We start from the raw sequence: 16,899 nt of genomic DNA on the forward strand, positions 1-16,899 counted from the left end.
TAAAGACCATGTGAGCAGCATACAACATTAAAGAGAATTTACAAGATAAGAGTAGGTTTGAAAGAGTATATCATATATTCAACAAATACTAGTAAGGGGGATAATACGGTCTGAGACAGGAGATATGACCTGAGATTGGGGAAAAGGAATATATTCCTGCTGCAGACTGCTCCTTAGTGAAGCTTGAAAAAATATATTGACTTTCTAGAAATAAAACTACTTCTCCACCTTCCCCAGGCTGATATTCTCCTGTAGCTCTAGACTGTACACAGTATTATTCAATTCCCTGCAGCTTCTAGTCTGAGGGACTCCACACAAACTGAGTTTGCTCTGTGATGAAATTGCAGCTGTTGGGCTTATTTCTCAAAGGATGCAGCGCATTTCAAGGTCTTTTACTCTTTATTCAGGCAGCTTCACAGACACCTAGGAAAGCTCTTCAGCTAAATTGGAGGTCTCTTCAGATAGCTGCCACCAACCAGTTGTCGATCATTGCTTCTGATCCAAAAAATCCCTTTACCTTTTTTTGTGAACTTGAACTTGAAAAGCTGCAATCATACCTAACTGGAACATAGGAGAGAGCGTGGGGCTGTCACCCACAAGCTTGACTTTTCATTGCCCCAAGAACTTTGTTCATGGCCAGCAAGTCTGAAAAACTAATTTAGTTCACCTTTGGGTTATTTTCTTCATTGTTTCACTGTAATATTCAACACTTTTATGGTTTTTTCCTTTACTAGGCTATTAAATGCATTATTTCTTTACATCCATTGCCTCTACAAAGTGCAGATGTTTTATCAACTGTGCATGCCTGGTGAATGGTTAACTTCCTAGTTGTTTTTCCAGTAGGCAAGCGCGGCTACTCTGTTGAAAAGGAACGGGGATCTTTATGCACAAATATTTTTGGAGTTTCAAGCATAGCTCAAAAGCAGATATGCTAGCGGAGCAGTAAAAAAAAAACCAAAAAACAAAAAACAAACCACCACAGTAAAAACTATAGGAATTGGAAACTGAAGACACCTGACTTGTAAATTAGATGTGCGTATCACACATCTGATTTACATATGCAGTTACATAGAAATGTGATTTGTCTTGCCACCTGATTCATAATGCATTTTCATCTTCAGTTTGTTTCAAAACAGGTGCAAATGCCTGATACACTTACATCTACATGAGCTGTACCTGGAGGGATGTTCTGCATAGTAATCAGCAGTTAGGCTGCATCCCTTTCTTTGATCAGTGGGTTATTTGAGGGCATAACAGACCACAAGTGTCTGGCACAGTCCAGTATTAGTAACCAGTTATTACAGAAATCAGCCAGTCCTATCAACAGCAACTGTCACATCTTTACTGGAAGGGGCAGCCTCTTTGAGGCTGCTCCACTAACCAGACCCTCTGTATCACTGTGCCATTTTTGATCATATTTTCAAAATTTCATTGCTAATTGTGCATACCATAATTTTTTATATATATATATATCCCCCAGAAGAATACCACTTTGGCACCTGGGAGTGCATGCTCAAGAAGTTGGTGCCCTGTCTCCTGAGTCATGCTGCATTGTAGTTTCTGCAGTAGGGCTTGGAATGAATGACAGACACGAGTGGAGACTGAAAGAGGACGCTGAGTCTGTCCGACTCATAAATGGATTTAGTAAACAGAGTACCTTGTTCTGTATCAATTCTAGGGGTACTGTTGCTTATAAATGGGATTAAAACATACATGCAAGATACTTGTAATCAGAAAAATCTGTTATATAGGCTGCTTTTTCAAAGGTGATCTCCTGTCTCTGAATATATTTCACTGGCTCCTCCCAGACTATTCAAGTAAGCAATTAAAAGTGAACGATAAAACATGCTTTTGTGTTTTTGATCTCATCTTGCTGCTTTTAGTAGGCTGAAAGAGCCATATAATCTAATGCTGATGATCGGAGTGATTCTGACTTCCTTTCTCCATTTGAAAGCATGAGGTTTGAAGTCAATCTCTGAAAATCTCTGCTCAGGGTCTCCTTTCCAGTGACGTCCCTTGGAAGATTTTCAATGCTTACACATTTGCTGTCTCCAAAAGAGGAAAATACTGCTTACTTACAGTGATTCTGGAGAGATTCCAGTGCTGAATGAATACTAAGTAGAAAATGTCCTTCTCAGAGGCAGGAAGAGATGATGAATCACTGTGAAAGCTTATTTCTTGACCAATCTGCCTATGTATTTTGTTATCTGAAATTATAATGAAGACATTAGCAGACTAATATCTTGTGCAAACTGAATGGAAAATGAAATAAGGGTGGGAGATGATGATAGCTCAGTAGTGGGATTTGCACGTAGTCTTTATACGGTGGCACCAGTCTGAGGCAGAGGGTTGCACTCCTGCTTCCTTTGGGAGAAGGGAAAAATCAATCTCATCTACCCTGTGCCTGGATGTGATGTAGTATCAGAAAAGACTAATGAGCCTGCTATCTTGACTGCAGCATTTATGGGTGATTAGTGACTCTAAAAAACCGCTCTGCATAGAAGGAAGAAATTGGTGAGTTATTGTGATCCCCAGTCAGGTCTCCCTCCTTCAGGGACTATCTCGTTCAGCTTTCTGCCTGTCCAAGAGGGGAGCATTTCTGTTTTTCTGTTCTCTAATTAGCAACTTGACTTTTGCTGTTTGTTCTAGGGTAGCGGTTAGCATCCCTGAGATTAGCATCTGTGGGCAAGGCTTGTACAGAGAAGTCAGGTGGACACCACATACTCAATTTTTTTTTGACTCTAGGAGAAAGAATTATTATTCACCATGTTCAGCTGGGAAATAAAGGCACAGAAAGATCAGACCCCAGGCGCTCTCTACCTTATGCCACCTAGACTGTGCTTAGTCTGTTAGCTAAGAATTTCCCTTGCAAGTGAGAGCTCTCAGCATAATGCAGCAGTTGAACCATGAGTGGTCTTCTGACTCTTTCCCACATGGCATGTGGTTGAAGCCAGCTGAGATCCTCGAGCTCAGGACCAACATGAGAATTATACCATACTCAGGTGCCTAAAGTAGCAGACAGACACCAGAGGTTTTTTAAAGTTCTATGATGCCTAATTCCTATTGATTTTATTTTAGCTGTAAGGATCTGTATCTTCATGTCTTGCCTGGGGTCATTAAAGGATGCTGTGGAAGAGCTGGGAAGTGAAATGAGATTTCCTGTCTCAGTCCAATACCTTAATCAAAAAGCTATGTTTTATATCACAGTTTATGACAAGAAAGCTAAGAAACCTTATTAACTAATCTAACTCTCATCTGGACTGTATGAAGAAATCAAGTACAGCATTATATCATCCTTTTGAAGATATACATGTATATTATGTTAGGTTGTTCAAGAGTTTGCTAAGTTATACCTCAGATATTTTCCTCTGAAGACCTTCATAATACTTTTAATGTGGTAGTTTTCCATGAAATTATGTCCTCCCTATCTGTTAATTGCCAAAATAGATCATCCTTTTCTTTCTCCTCTGCTGGTTTTTATGGTTTAAAGATGAAAGCTAGGGTAATATTGCAAAATAAGAAATTTAAACTGCATTTTGTCTCCAGTAGTTGGCATTCTTCTTTAATTACTACATCCTTTCCACACTTTTTCAAAGGGATTAACTTTGTAACAGCTCTTATTAAGGGCCTGCTGAAAGAAACTTATATTAAGCTATTGTAATCTATTCAATCAAGTGCTTCAGAAGGGAATGGATGGTTTAGCTCATAGGTGACTGATTCAAACCAACCTGGGTTGCTAATGACCCGCCCTTTGTTAACACTGAGTGCTGACTATGTAAGTGAATTGATGTATAAAGAGCTGCCCACATAATTTCATCATCTTTAAAGTCATCATCAGTCACACTTTCCAGATCAGGTTCTGCTCTCTGTGTTTTGTTAATTTTTCTTAAATTGCTGTGATTCATCCTGGTCCTAGGGTGTGTCCATTGAAGATGGCCCAGTTACCGAATGTGGTTAGGAAAAGATGCAGGAGGAGCAAGAAGTTGAAAACATCAGGAACAGAGGAAGATGTGTCCTGTACCCTGTTATAATCTTTTCCAAGATAGGAAGAAGCATCGTTACATACATCTAAGTGGGCTGAAGTACAGATTGCTCTGGGGTCCAGTTTGACCGTTGGCTTTTGATGAGAGTTTGTCTCTGCACATGGTAGTAATATACTTCAATACATATACTACTTACATGGTAGTAACATACTTCAATACATTAATTTCAGTGAAGAGTAAGATGTGCAGTGTAACTGAGGGATAATGGGGTTTGTACTCTTTTCAATTTTTTATGTCATTTAGTAAGTGCTGATCTTGCATTAAGATGTCACTGTCAAACTGGATAGCATTAAAGAGGAAAAGAGTTGCTAAATTTTCAGGAGGTCGAAGTATTCTCGGATCCCTAGACACTTTCAGTAAAATTCTGTTGGAATAAAGGATGGCTAAAAAATGTTTTTAATCTAGGCTTTTTTAAATTTCTCTTTTGAGAGCCACTGTAATAAATCGAAATTATTGATTTAGCCTGTAGCCGTCCTAAGATTCACTCATTTAAGAGTCAAAACTGTTCTATTACTCAGAGCAATAACCCAGCACTTTGAAATTTCTCATCAGAGACCCCTGGTCCACACATGTAGACAGGCGTTCAACAAAGATTTCCGTTTGTTGATGGATCTTACATCAGCTGAGATCTCTGCACTGCTTTGCGTAGTAATTACCTGCTTGCTTTCTCCCGCTGCACCCTGTGAAAGCCTTTGCAGCACTGGGCCTGTGGTTCACTGTTTCTGGGCTCAGCCGAGCCCTGGCCTCAGCATTGACAAGTTTAACATCATTCCACCTCTTACTAGACCTCTGTGGAGAAACAGAATCTGGTCTGCATTCTAGTGTCTGTGGTATTACTCGCATTTTTATGTGTGTGTTGTGTATACACGATATCATGTTTTAAATCCCCTATACTGAAGAGGGGGTTAAGTACAGCTTCTGATACAGCCAGTCCTGGGTATCCATGTAAGAAAAATCTCCTTCCAAGGGTAAATATTGCTACTGAGGGTTTGAATGAGCAATAAATAGTTGCAAAAGAGTGCTTAATGTCATACTCAAAAATATTCTAAAATCAAGAATCCTGGTTAAATTAACACTAGCTGATATCAAAAGTGCAGATTCTGTCCATATAGTTGGCAAGAGCTGATGAATTCCGTTGCAGTTGCTCCCTCTGTCACCTCTGTTTTGCTTTTTATGCATTTTTTATTATCTTTCCATTAACAGAATATTTCTGTTCCACCTCCTTTTTATAAAACTGTGTTCCTCAGAAGCATTCACACAGCTCTGCAGCACAATTCCTCCTCATTCTCCTGGGGTAGTAATTTACTGCTAGCCTATGCCAGTAGTAAATTACTAACCCCATCACTAACTTGCTGGCTCGGCTGCTGTAACCAATAAGTAGCACCTAATCATTGCCCATCTGCTCCAGCAAAGGAATAGCTATGGGTTCAGTGCTCTCACTTATGCCTGTGTGCTCAGACCCAGAGCAGGAGTGACTGTTTAGCAGATCAAAGGGAGTCCTTAGTCCCTTCTGCAGGCACGTGCTCCAGTCTAGCCCTGAATCATTAGCATATTTATAAATTAAAATAAATCCAAGGAGTGAACTGGCCCAAGGGAACCCTCAGTCCAATCAAATTAGACTCATATATCCACCCTAGAGCAATTCCTTAGAAGCCCTGCCTTCATGAAGCTTCATTTGTAATCACTACGTGCTGTGTACTTTAGAAAAGTTTTATAATTACTTGCTGTTCCGGCTGCTGAGCAGTTCTAAATGTTAGATATTAAGGAATTGCTGTTTCAGTCAGTGAACAAGCTCTGAACATTAAATGTGCTTCATGAGAAGTTTTTTTCTCAGCCATTACACATCTCTGAAGGCATATTTTTTTTCAAGTGGATGCTTTCCCAGCTGTTGATCATCTCTGTTTCTTCTGTATGAAGAGAGAAGGAGGAAACTGATGATAGTGTGACATTGTTTAAAGGCTTTATCACTCTGGAGGGAGACGGGTGCATTACTCACAGATGCAGGCGTTGCAATAATTATGCAGGTCATCCTGAGAAAGTGCCAGTAAAACCTTTATCTTATACCGTGTGTATTTTTGGACATTTTTGTGTCACATACTTTAAAGAATAAATATTTTAGCAATGTTTTACAGAATTCTGTAGAAGAATTTTGGTACCATTCTTATATCTCTCCACCACTAGAACTTGATACCTTGGGAAGAAGCAGCCTCTTTGTCATGGGTCAAGAAGATACTTGGCTGAATTAGCTCAATGAGTGGTACCAAGTGCTTGGTGAGAGCTGGAAATCCAAATTAAGCGAGTGGTTTTGGGGCAGTGTTGTAAATGGTGATAGCAGTGATTTCTTTCACAGAATAGCTCATCAATCATCAAAAATACGCCTCGTGTACAGAATGATGTTGAAATTTAAGATGCATACACTGAAGACCATTTAAGACTATGAAACCAAGTGCTGTGTTTCCCAGTTCCACTGATACCAGAACGATGGTCCAGCAGTTAACAAGAGATTTGGGAAAACACAGAGCAGTTCCTTACCCTGTCTCTGTCTTCCATATGACCTGTGTGTCACGTAGTCTCTCTTTCAGTCCTCACGTGCAAAGTTGAAATAGCTATGTCTACAGTGGAATGGAGAAGAAATATAGGAGTGTCTGACCCTCAAGCTCCACTGCAACAGGTGGTTTATAAATAGAGCATGGACACTAAGTCTCTCATTTTAGTCCTAGAAGATCCCACAGTGTCATATGTAACTGTCAGTGGTGGAAGAGTGGTTCTGATAATTCTGCATTAGGGAGGAAGAAAGTCAGTTTATTTCAGGCCTGTTTATGGTGGAGTTTAGTGCTTCTTAGAGGTACAGGCTGTTGTTTGTGGCGCCGGTGAAGACAATATTCTTGGGAATGCAGCTGAGGCAATGGCAGTCAGGTGCCATTTACATTACAGTTGTGCAGTTTGTCGTGTAGTTCTCCAAATGTGTATGTGTGTGTGTGTAATAGATGGAAAAATGATGACATATTCTTTGATTGTGATAATCAAAATCACTGAGCATCATGGATTTAAAATATATAAACCAAAAGATGCCCTTGAATCCTCTGTGTATTATTAAGTTGGAATAAAAGAAGAATCCCTTCACATGTGAACTACAGGATATACATACATGTATGAAATATGGAATAGGAATACTGAGACAGTAACTTAAAAAAATACGTCTACGCTGAGAGCTGACTAGTCCCTGCCTGCAACATGGTTCCTGGAGAACTTCCCAAATGCATCTGCATGTGTGCATGCTAACTGTAGCCAGCCTGAACTAAGAACTAAGGTTCATGCTGCAGGTGGTCTCATGAACCATGTAGATAAGATGCAGTCACCTCATACTGCCTGTTTTCAGTCACAGGACATCATTACAAGGGTGTGTGGGTACCTAGATACGGGCATCTACATATGGCTATGGCCCATCCTCACTGCAGACAAGAGTGCCACGAAATGCTACCTAGAAACAGGATGTCCAGTGATTTTGTTCTGGGTATTTCCCCTGGGTAGCTCAAAGCCAGGCTTGAGCACGTGCTGCAGGTTAACAGTATGGACAGTTCGTGAACAGAACACCAGGCAACTCTTAGAAATTGCCTGAGGGACCAGAGGAAATTAGATATTGTCAACCAGGGGCTGAGGGCCCGAAGGAGGTGATCAGCCCTCATCTAAGTCAGTGTATCAGGAGTCAGTGGGCTGGCTGGAAATGAGCTCTTTACCACCTACAGCTGCCCACCTAGAGCTCTGATCCTACCAGTAGAGTTGTGGGGCTTTTGTTGTAGAGCTACACATTTCACAGCTGCTCAGAGGCCATTTAGAGAAGTGTAGACTTCTTGATCAGGAAAAGTTTCCTTACATATATTATCTCGTAGAAGAGCTTTGATGTGTGCAAAAATTTATTCTCTATTTAGCGTAAGTGAAAGCACTGAGATAGTCAATCACATGTAAAAACTTTTTCTCTGTCAGTTACTAAGCATCAGATCTAGAAATGGTGAAAATAATGGCATTTCAGGTGTCATTAATCTAAGGCATAATGGTGCCTTTAACAGCTAAATGAACGCTGTAGCTCAGGTGATTCAGGTATCTTTGCATATAATCATGCTTTCAAGTAAATTACAAAGTTCAATCCAGTATGTATTCATTTTGAGATGTCCCAGAAGTGTGTAAACTACAGTTATCACAGTTGCCTTGTATTTACAAGCTGTAAGATTTATTTAGTAGGAACTCTTCAAATGGGAATAGGCTGGTCTTGAGTTATGAATTGCTAAACCCATCCATCTATCGCATTACTACACAAAATCACTCTTTAAATGCATGGAGGAAGAATACCACTGTTGCAAAAGTGTTACAGTGTCTCTCTTTTGAGACAGCAAGAAAACAGCAAGGAAATAAATTTAAAGCATTAGGCAGTATTAAGACTTTTCAGAGTAAGCCATCCAAATGAAAACCCATAATCAAAATAATAATTATCAGGGGAACGCATTTGCTTTCAAAGTAATCATGCAAAGTAAAGCACAGAATACGTCTTAAGTAATAAAAAAATGGTGATATCTGTTCAGAGGTAAAAAGAAAGTCTAGCACTTGAGAATATAAGTGCTTTGTACATGATCAGTTCTTGATGGATTTTCTCAGAGATGGGCCTTCGTGTATTGTACATAAAAAAAGAGAAATTGTAGCTGTTATACGATGAATGCATCCAAAAGTGTGATGAAGGTGGGATTGGGTTACTGAAGCTAGGAACATGCCTGTCTTTCTCTTCTTTTTAAAATTATTACAGCATAGGGTTAGGTTGAAGTAGTATTCTATGAAATACTAAGACTTTCTACACTGTGGAAAGACATTTGGAAAGTTCCAGAACTGTTAATGGATGATTTCTGATGCAAATAATTTGTACTTTTATTTTAATTAAAAGTAAAGATAATCTAGGAAATTTCTTTCATATATTCTTCTTATTTCTGATGTAGTTAAAGAAATACAATGCAAGGGAAAGAATTTCAACATGTCTTTTCATATTTGTTAGTCAAATTATCTTATACCTCCTGACTTCATAGTATATTTTAGCTGCCATAGCTTTGTTCTTTCTAGTTGGTCTCGGCTCCATAGATTTTTAAATTTCCAGACCGTACCTCTAAGTTTAGACTAATTTGTCATTTTGTGACTTAATCATGTTAATTTTTTTAATGACTTCTATATATGAACTTCGGTTACACTGAGTTGCATTGCTGAGGATTTATGTGATTTTGATGGTGGACATATACAATGAATCTTGTTTTTCTTTTTGGCTGCACTAATTCTGGGCTCTTCAGTCTACATGAGTTGCACTGGACTTAACTTTGGTGTAAAAGGGTCAAATCCATCTTGCAGTAAGCTTGAATCTTACTTGCAAAATCATAAAAAACATGTAATGGAATAAGTATATTTTGCCTTCATCAGATACAATATCCTGGATTTTATCCCTCCACATAGTGTTCATAGTAAGAGCAGCTGACCCATTTTGAATAATTCCAGTTTGTATGCTCTGAAGAAGTTGTAGATTGGAAAAGGCCTTGTGTTACAGCTGCATATAAATAGCTGCATTTTCCAGTAGCTAATACGATTCACTTCATTTGTCTTCTTCAGCAAAAGTAATAGCTCTTCCCTTTCCCTGTTTTCCTCTTTTCAGAAGTAACAGTTTATTCAATGAGGTCGTGCAGATGAACTTTGAAATAGCCAGTTTCAGCAGCCTTTCTGGAACGCAGCCCATCACCTGGCAGGTGGAATACCCTCGGAAGGGGACAACAGACATAACCTTGTCTGAAATCTTCATCTGCCAGAAGGATCTTGTTGGAATTGTTCCATTGGCAATGGTAAGAAACTGTTTCAGCATGTTGCTCCATCTGATCTGTCTGTGGTCTGAGAAGACGTATACCAGGCCTCAGGTAGGCTTGCAAAGGAGTGCTCTCTGCCCTGCCTCCCCAGTTTATAGCTGTGTAGGACTGCTTGCTAAAATCATGCCCTCATTTAATGGTCTGTGCACATCACACAGTTCTTAGAAAGGGATGCAGCCACTTTAAAAATCTCTCTCAGACTTTAAATCCTGAATTTCTGTCATGCATGGTTCCCTCCAGGCTACCAGCTGGTAGCACAAAGCCAAGTAGATTTACCTTTCCATTTCTAATTGCCATTACATGGCTTGAAGTTGCAAGCTGTAGAGCAGCTTTAGAGGGCCATAAGCAACTTCTGCTAAAGCCTCAGTCCTTAGTAGGCTGAGGCTGATACTAACTTTTGTCTGTTTCCCTACTTGTGTAAGAACCTGTGGTTTCAAGGAAGAAACAGAAAATAATAATAGCCTCAATAATATAATAATAGCCTCAATAATATGTTCAAGAAAAATGAATATAGGCTTTCATGTGGTAAAATGCCTTGTGTTAAAATCTACTTGCTCTGCTCAGTATTTAGCACCAGTTGTGGGCTACCTACCTCACTGTGAAATCATACCCATTGTCTGTCTTCACGAGGCTCACAAAGGTGATTTGTGGAAGCAGGGCCTCCTTTTTTCCTCGGGCTTAGAGAAGGTGCAATTACTTCTGCGAAGTGAGGCTGGAACAGTGGGAGTACTGGGACTTAGGAGTTAGGCCTCTCCCCCGAGTAAACAATCTAGGATTAAATTCCTGCTCCGAGTCAAGCAAATGAGACATTTCAGTGGAGTCTCCAACATCTCAGGTATATCTCAGGTATACTGTTTTTAGGTAGGCATTTTATGTTCTGTGGGGTTTAGATACATGCTGAGAACTTTCTCCCTGCTCACAGGGGAAGTAGGCACTGAGCATTTATTTTGGAAGTCCCACCAAACCTCAGTAAAGGGAGGAGCACAAAACTGACAGCTACCTAGAACAGGAGCACATGGCAACTAATGGAGGAACTGCATGTGCTGCCATTAGTGAGTGTCAGAGCTCAGGATTTGGAAGAAGAGTTAGACATACTCGTCCCACTTGTGAATTTTGCCTCTCATGCATAATCTTGGTGCTGAAATTCTGGCAGTCTTTTCTTTGAATAGTGTTCAGTGGTTTGCAGCAGATAAGAAGATGAATATTACTTCTGGGAAGTCGTAGTCTTCGATATATTCTTCCCCTTTGAAGAGTAAAACTGCTGCTCATATCCAATGAGGTGGTGCCCAACAATATCCAGATCCAAAGTCTGTTAAGTCAGCAGAAAGCCCTCTACATTCCAGATCTGAGAGGGAGATAATTGTCCTCATTACCTGTGGAGTTGAACAGGGAATACATATTTGAGCATCTGTCCTCAGAAGACTTAAGAATGTGCATAAGGAAGACTTTTGTGGTCAGATTTTATTTTGAGATAGATGCTTTCCAGTACCAAATGATAGGCACCCGTCTACTGGCAGACCTAACATCTGCTTGTTCATTTCTTGAAAAAATTCATCAGCTGCTTCTGTGTATTCCATATCTGAGGGAATCCAGATTTTTTTTTAATATCTCATATCAGGGTCTAATGCCTTTGGACTTGTATAGAAAGTTCCAAGATTTACTTACAGACTTGTGTCTACTCTAGATTAAAATTCATCTACCTACAAGGGTTCCTTCAAGAACTAGGGGTCTAAATGAATGGTTTTAACATTGTATAAATCATATAAGGTGAGATCCTTTATTCCCAACAGATGTACCATTTGGTACTTGAGGTTGTCCAAAAGGTTCACACAATGAAATCATTAAACCTTTCTCTTTGCAAAGCTTTCCTGTGTTTGTTTATCTCATTTCTGTACTTTGTGATAACAGTTGGCTGGAGCCAAAATAGACTGTGTTAACAGAATCCAGTCAGATGGGGTACCAATGCAAAATTGGCTTTGCTAGCAGGATATTAATAGATAAAGGGAATTTTCAAAGTTTTCTGTTAGCTAACACTGCATATCCAGCCAGGGTGCTTTCTTCATTTAGGCATTAATCTCTAGCTGAGCTGATTACCTGGCAGTTCTCCTGGTCAGAAATAAGAGTCACACTGAAGAGGGGGTGATACTGTATCTGCTGAGAAGTCGGACTGTGCTCTTTATCTCTGCTACACACTGTAAAGCAACAGTGCATTATTGTGCACAGAAATTAGATCTCAGTGTTTATCAGCAAGTGTGTTTCATAATCCTCTAGAGGGTGAAGCAGATTTTGTTGATTCAAGTATGGAGTGTTCCTACAGCAAAACTGCAAACATCAAAAGTAAAATTGGTCATTCAGAATTTTTAAAGGTGGCCAAAAAAAAAAAAAAAAAAAAGGAAAGGAGCTGCCCAAAGATATTGTACTGGATTAAGATGTAGGATCTGATTGAGTCTCTGCCATTAGTCTGATGGGCACCCTAGCCAGTCTTTTGAGAATGAAAGCAGCAAACTTTTACTTGGTTTGAGTATAACATAAAAGATGTCTCTAACTCACAGAGTAAAGCATGTCTCATGTGAGCCATTCCAGACTTATGAAGCAAGAAAGATCATGTATCTTTTATTGCCTTATGCCTGATTACGTTACAAAAAAGTAGTAAGATGAAAAACAAGTGGGTCTTCAAAAGGTTAGTGCAATTGTTGCTACAGTATTTTGGAATGAAAGAGATTAAAGAATTGACAGTGTCAGTAAGAATTGAACCTGGAATTTTAAAAGAGCCTTATAGGACTTGGATCAGTGGAGCAAGTGGTAGGATACAGCTGCTGAAAAATCAATGGAAATTCATCATACGGTCAAAAGAGAGGATTTTAGTAGAATCCCTTTTTTGTGTGCCTAACTACTGCACTAAATAGTGTATACAAGTAAGAAACAACACAGTGATGCTGCTACAGTGAACAATACAGTGAAATGAAAAGAGCAAGAGATATCAAAACTGCTGGGCTGAGAATAAATATAATAACTTTTTCCCAGAAAAAATGAGATGTAAATTTGAGGTAAGTATATTTTTTCCCTGAGCTCGGAAGTTAATCAATCTGACTAATTTTGGAGGACGTTTCACCCTTCAAGGTATTTAGCAAGAAAAATGAGACAGAAAAGTTAGAAAAATGTAATTCTAACTGGTTCTATTGCTTTCTAACTCTCACATACCAGAATTTTATTTAAGTAAATACTGCGGGGAGTGATGCGTCAGAAGTCGATCCTGGTCAGACCTACATAGTACTCTCACTACCAAACTCTTGAGTGTGCCACTTGGTGCAACCATGCACTCAATGTATCTTTCATGCAGACTGTTTGAGATTCTATGTGTCTCATTCAGAGTATGAGATTAAATTTATATGTTATATTTCCATCACTGAATAGCAATAATTAAATGAGGCAAGATTTGTAAAGAGGCAATGTCATTATTAGACCATCTGATGCAGATGGAGAAAGATAGATGCTCTTTCAGGCACGCAATCCGTCATTCAGAATTCTTGACTCACTTAAATCACAACAGCTGCAAAATACTACAGCTACAGAAACTGGGGATTGTAAAATTCATTAAGTAGGAGAGTTAAATAAGAAAATAAAAATATTTTTTAAGGTAGAACAGAAAAAATATCCCACTGTCTGCTGACAGGATAAATCTACCCCAAAGATTTAATCTTCCAGTAAAGAAAATCTACTGAGGTATGCCCTATTCTGGCATTTTTTATTTCATGTAACTTGTTGCAGAATCAATTAGGAAAGTGCTTTCATAGGAGCTTAATTAATTATCTCCTAAGCTGCTTTTGAAAACCTCCTCAATTAATCACAAGTAACCTCAGAACTTGCCAATTAAGGTGTACAAGGTTGCTTAACTTACTTTCCACATTCTCCTCAAATTTCTATCCCATCATGAGCAAATGTGGCCAACTATATTGATTCTGCCACTTGATTAGATTAAAAAACAAAACCAAAATTGTTCATATTTGTAGCATGCGCACACACACACAAATCCCACTGAAGAAGTCTATGCTTGTGTTCCACACAATGTTTTAGGAAATTTAGCAAGAGATTTCTTTTCATATGCATATTTTTTATACTATTAAATTTTGCTTTGGGATAGAACGTGGTAGAAGACCTGTTCATTGTTTGATGCCAGTAAGGCACATTAATATTAATGGAGTATTTCTGCATGGGGGAAAGATGGGGAATCCATGGTTTAATATTTATGCAAGACCATCTGTGTCCTTGTATATGGAACTGAAGTAGTAGTCCTTCAACAGCCGGATAAACTCCTTCTGAATTAGTTTATCTCTGACTTACATGAAATCCAGATATTTAAAGTGATGAAGCGTAAGCCCAATGTCAGGAGTCTATTCTGAGAGTTCTAGTCTGAATTTACTCCAAAAGACATTTGTCACCAGAGGAAGCCATGCAGCTTGCTCATCCATACCTATTTCCTCATTAAAATAACACTAATACTAAATTTTCAGTGGGTCTTCAGGCTTCATTCATCAAGCTCTATAATCCATTGATAACTGCTTACAAGCAAATCAAAGTTGCAACAGTTCTCAGGCATTTCATAAAGGTTGTTGCTGCTGTTTTACACCTCACATGCTCAGAAGTTTGTCTTTTCTCCCCATCTGTAACAGTGGGTCTAATAAAAGATATAATCTGTCTCTACATGTCCTGCCTTTCTACTGATGTAAACTGCATCTTTTCCTTGCATAACAGCATCCAGTGAACTGCTGGTTAACCCAAGTTCAGAGTTTTTATGTAGAGTACCCTGGCAAACCCAGCAATAATGTGTAGCTGAGATTCTCATTAGGTGGTACAATTCCACACATACTTTTTGCTCAATGGTAAGTTGTTCCATTAGGAAGTGCTTGGCTTGCATGTACCTTTCTTTACACTCAGAACTCAGTGTATTGACAGTTCTACTGCAGAAGTAAGCGAATGAACATCTTAAGATGCAGAGCTGTGACTCAGCGAAAACCAATTTTTGACATTTTTGTGTATGCTTGTTAACTTACTTTCCATTAAAGCCCAGATGATTGAAAATTTAGCTCCCAGAGAAATGTTTGTTTTATATACACATTTATGTATGCTATTCCCTGAGGTAAAGATTTTTTAAGGTATTTCATTGTAATGAAGTCCCTGTAATATAATTTTAAGACATGGACCTAAATAAATAGAGTTTTTATCCCTGCACAGACTGTGACTTCACACCGTAAAGCTCTATCTGTTTCAAGGTCACGGAAGTGCAGAATTCTTAGTCCTGATAATCTTTAAGTCTTGAATGAAGTGGGGGGCAACAGGCCCTGAGGAGCTTTCCAGAAGATAAAATTTGAGGCTATTATAAACAAACCCATTTCCTGATTTGCTTATCACAGACAAACAGATAATCTACATATTGAACTCTTCAACTGGCAGGTATTGTCTCGATAATTATGAATCACATCAAATAAGCACTGTGAATTGAAGGAAATTTATTTGATGTAAAACTATCCAATTGGCATTAGTAATACTAACTGGGACAACTTAAATCAGCTGTGAAGAAGCCCTAAATAATACCATGAAGTCAAGAATCTTTAGAGTTCAGTTACAAGACTGAGGCCTCTGCATGAAAGTCTAGAGTTACAATCTAATGATATTAAGAAGCAGAGATCACTTAATGGCTGCAGTTTCCATCCTGGCAGGTTACAGTTGTTTAAATGAGGATAGCATTCCTTCCTTTAGCTTTATGGTGGATATAATGTCACTAAAGTTTGTGTCATTGCTGTATATAGCAGACGAAGTCAGGAGCCTGCATACCTGCTTCTAAAATGGCCATGTCGCATAGTACATTGAGCTGTGACTAGCAATGCATATCGATCAATCTTATCTGTTAGGAACTGGCTTTTTTGTTGTCTGCCCATCAGGAAACAAAAGGACAAAAAAGGATGAACTGTTGTTCATTGATCTTAAATTGGTCAGAAGATGCAGACAACATAAAGAATTAAAAATGATTCAATTTAACAATGTCTTTTTAAGTCCCAGTCATCATTTCTACAACCCCTGCACTTTTGCCTCTAGCTTCTGTTTTCCTTTTCTTTACTACAATCGCATTCAGTCCTACCTTTTGTAGGAAATGAGAATGGATCAATAAGGCTATCTCAGCTGGCTGGAATGAATTTTTCCATTGGATCGAGTTGTATGTCATTTTCTATGCAGCACAACAGTATGTATAATTTCCTCTTCCAGCATCCCTCATACCTGACAATGCTGTTGAATGGATTACTTTGAGGTTTCTAAAATGTTGAGGAGAGATGGAGTCAGCTAGCGTCCAGATTTTTAAAGATCTCTGCCATGTAGAGAACTTCCAGTTTTCTTTGCTAGTTTTCCTGCCTGTAGTAGAGAGATATTAATATGAAGCTTAATATATATGCTTCTCAGCCTCGACAGGAGTGAAATCCTGTAAACCAAACAGAAAATGGCAGAACAATGAGAATGTGCAGGGAGACAGCCAGCGACTCAATTATTGGATGCTTGGTGGTGTGGTACTATCTAAATGCTCCCCTCGAAAAGGCGTGTCTCACAGCACTAAATGCCAGACAAGTCAGAAACCTCAAGGAAATTCTCAACCTGCAAGCCAAGCTGATGAAAGTCAAGGTGCTGTTGAAGGTTGGATGAAGCTGAGCTCCATGGATGGGAAAGGAGGGACAGCACAGCTGACACTGGGACATAGGATCCCACTTTGTCCTAATGTCGTGGGTGTAAGGATTTGAGATCCTCCAGCCAGGCCGTGCTTGATGCTGATCACTTGTGTGTGTTGGAAGACTACCATCATGCGCTCGCTCTTCGGACAGCGCGGCACAGTGCAGGGCTGTGTGGAGGTAGCCAGGGGCTTCTATGCTGATTCTCAGCATTGCAAGTTAGTCTGAGTCAAGTCCACATTCTGCTGGAGATAATTT

At 39.2% G+C, this 16,899-nt stretch overlaps 1 protein-coding gene across 1 annotated transcript in view; it reads left to right on the top strand.

The window, feature by feature from the left end:
* TMEM132C (transmembrane protein 132C) overlaps positions 1–16,899 on the top strand; it is a 221,620-nt gene that overhangs the window by 154,104 nt on the left and 50,617 nt on the right. The window contains exon 4 of the mRNA XM_074921494.1: positions 9,724–9,907. Coding sequence (XP_074777595.1) covers positions 9,724–9,907 — 184 coding nt within the window. The remainder of the gene's footprint in view (positions 1–9,723; positions 9,908–16,899) is intronic.

Source organism: Athene noctua, chromosome 17 (assembly GCF_965140245.1).
Source record: "Athene noctua chromosome 17, bAthNoc1.hap1.1, whole genome shotgun sequence".
In the NCBI taxonomy this organism is placed as follows: domain Eukaryota; kingdom Metazoa; phylum Chordata; class Aves; order Strigiformes; family Strigidae; genus Athene; species Athene noctua.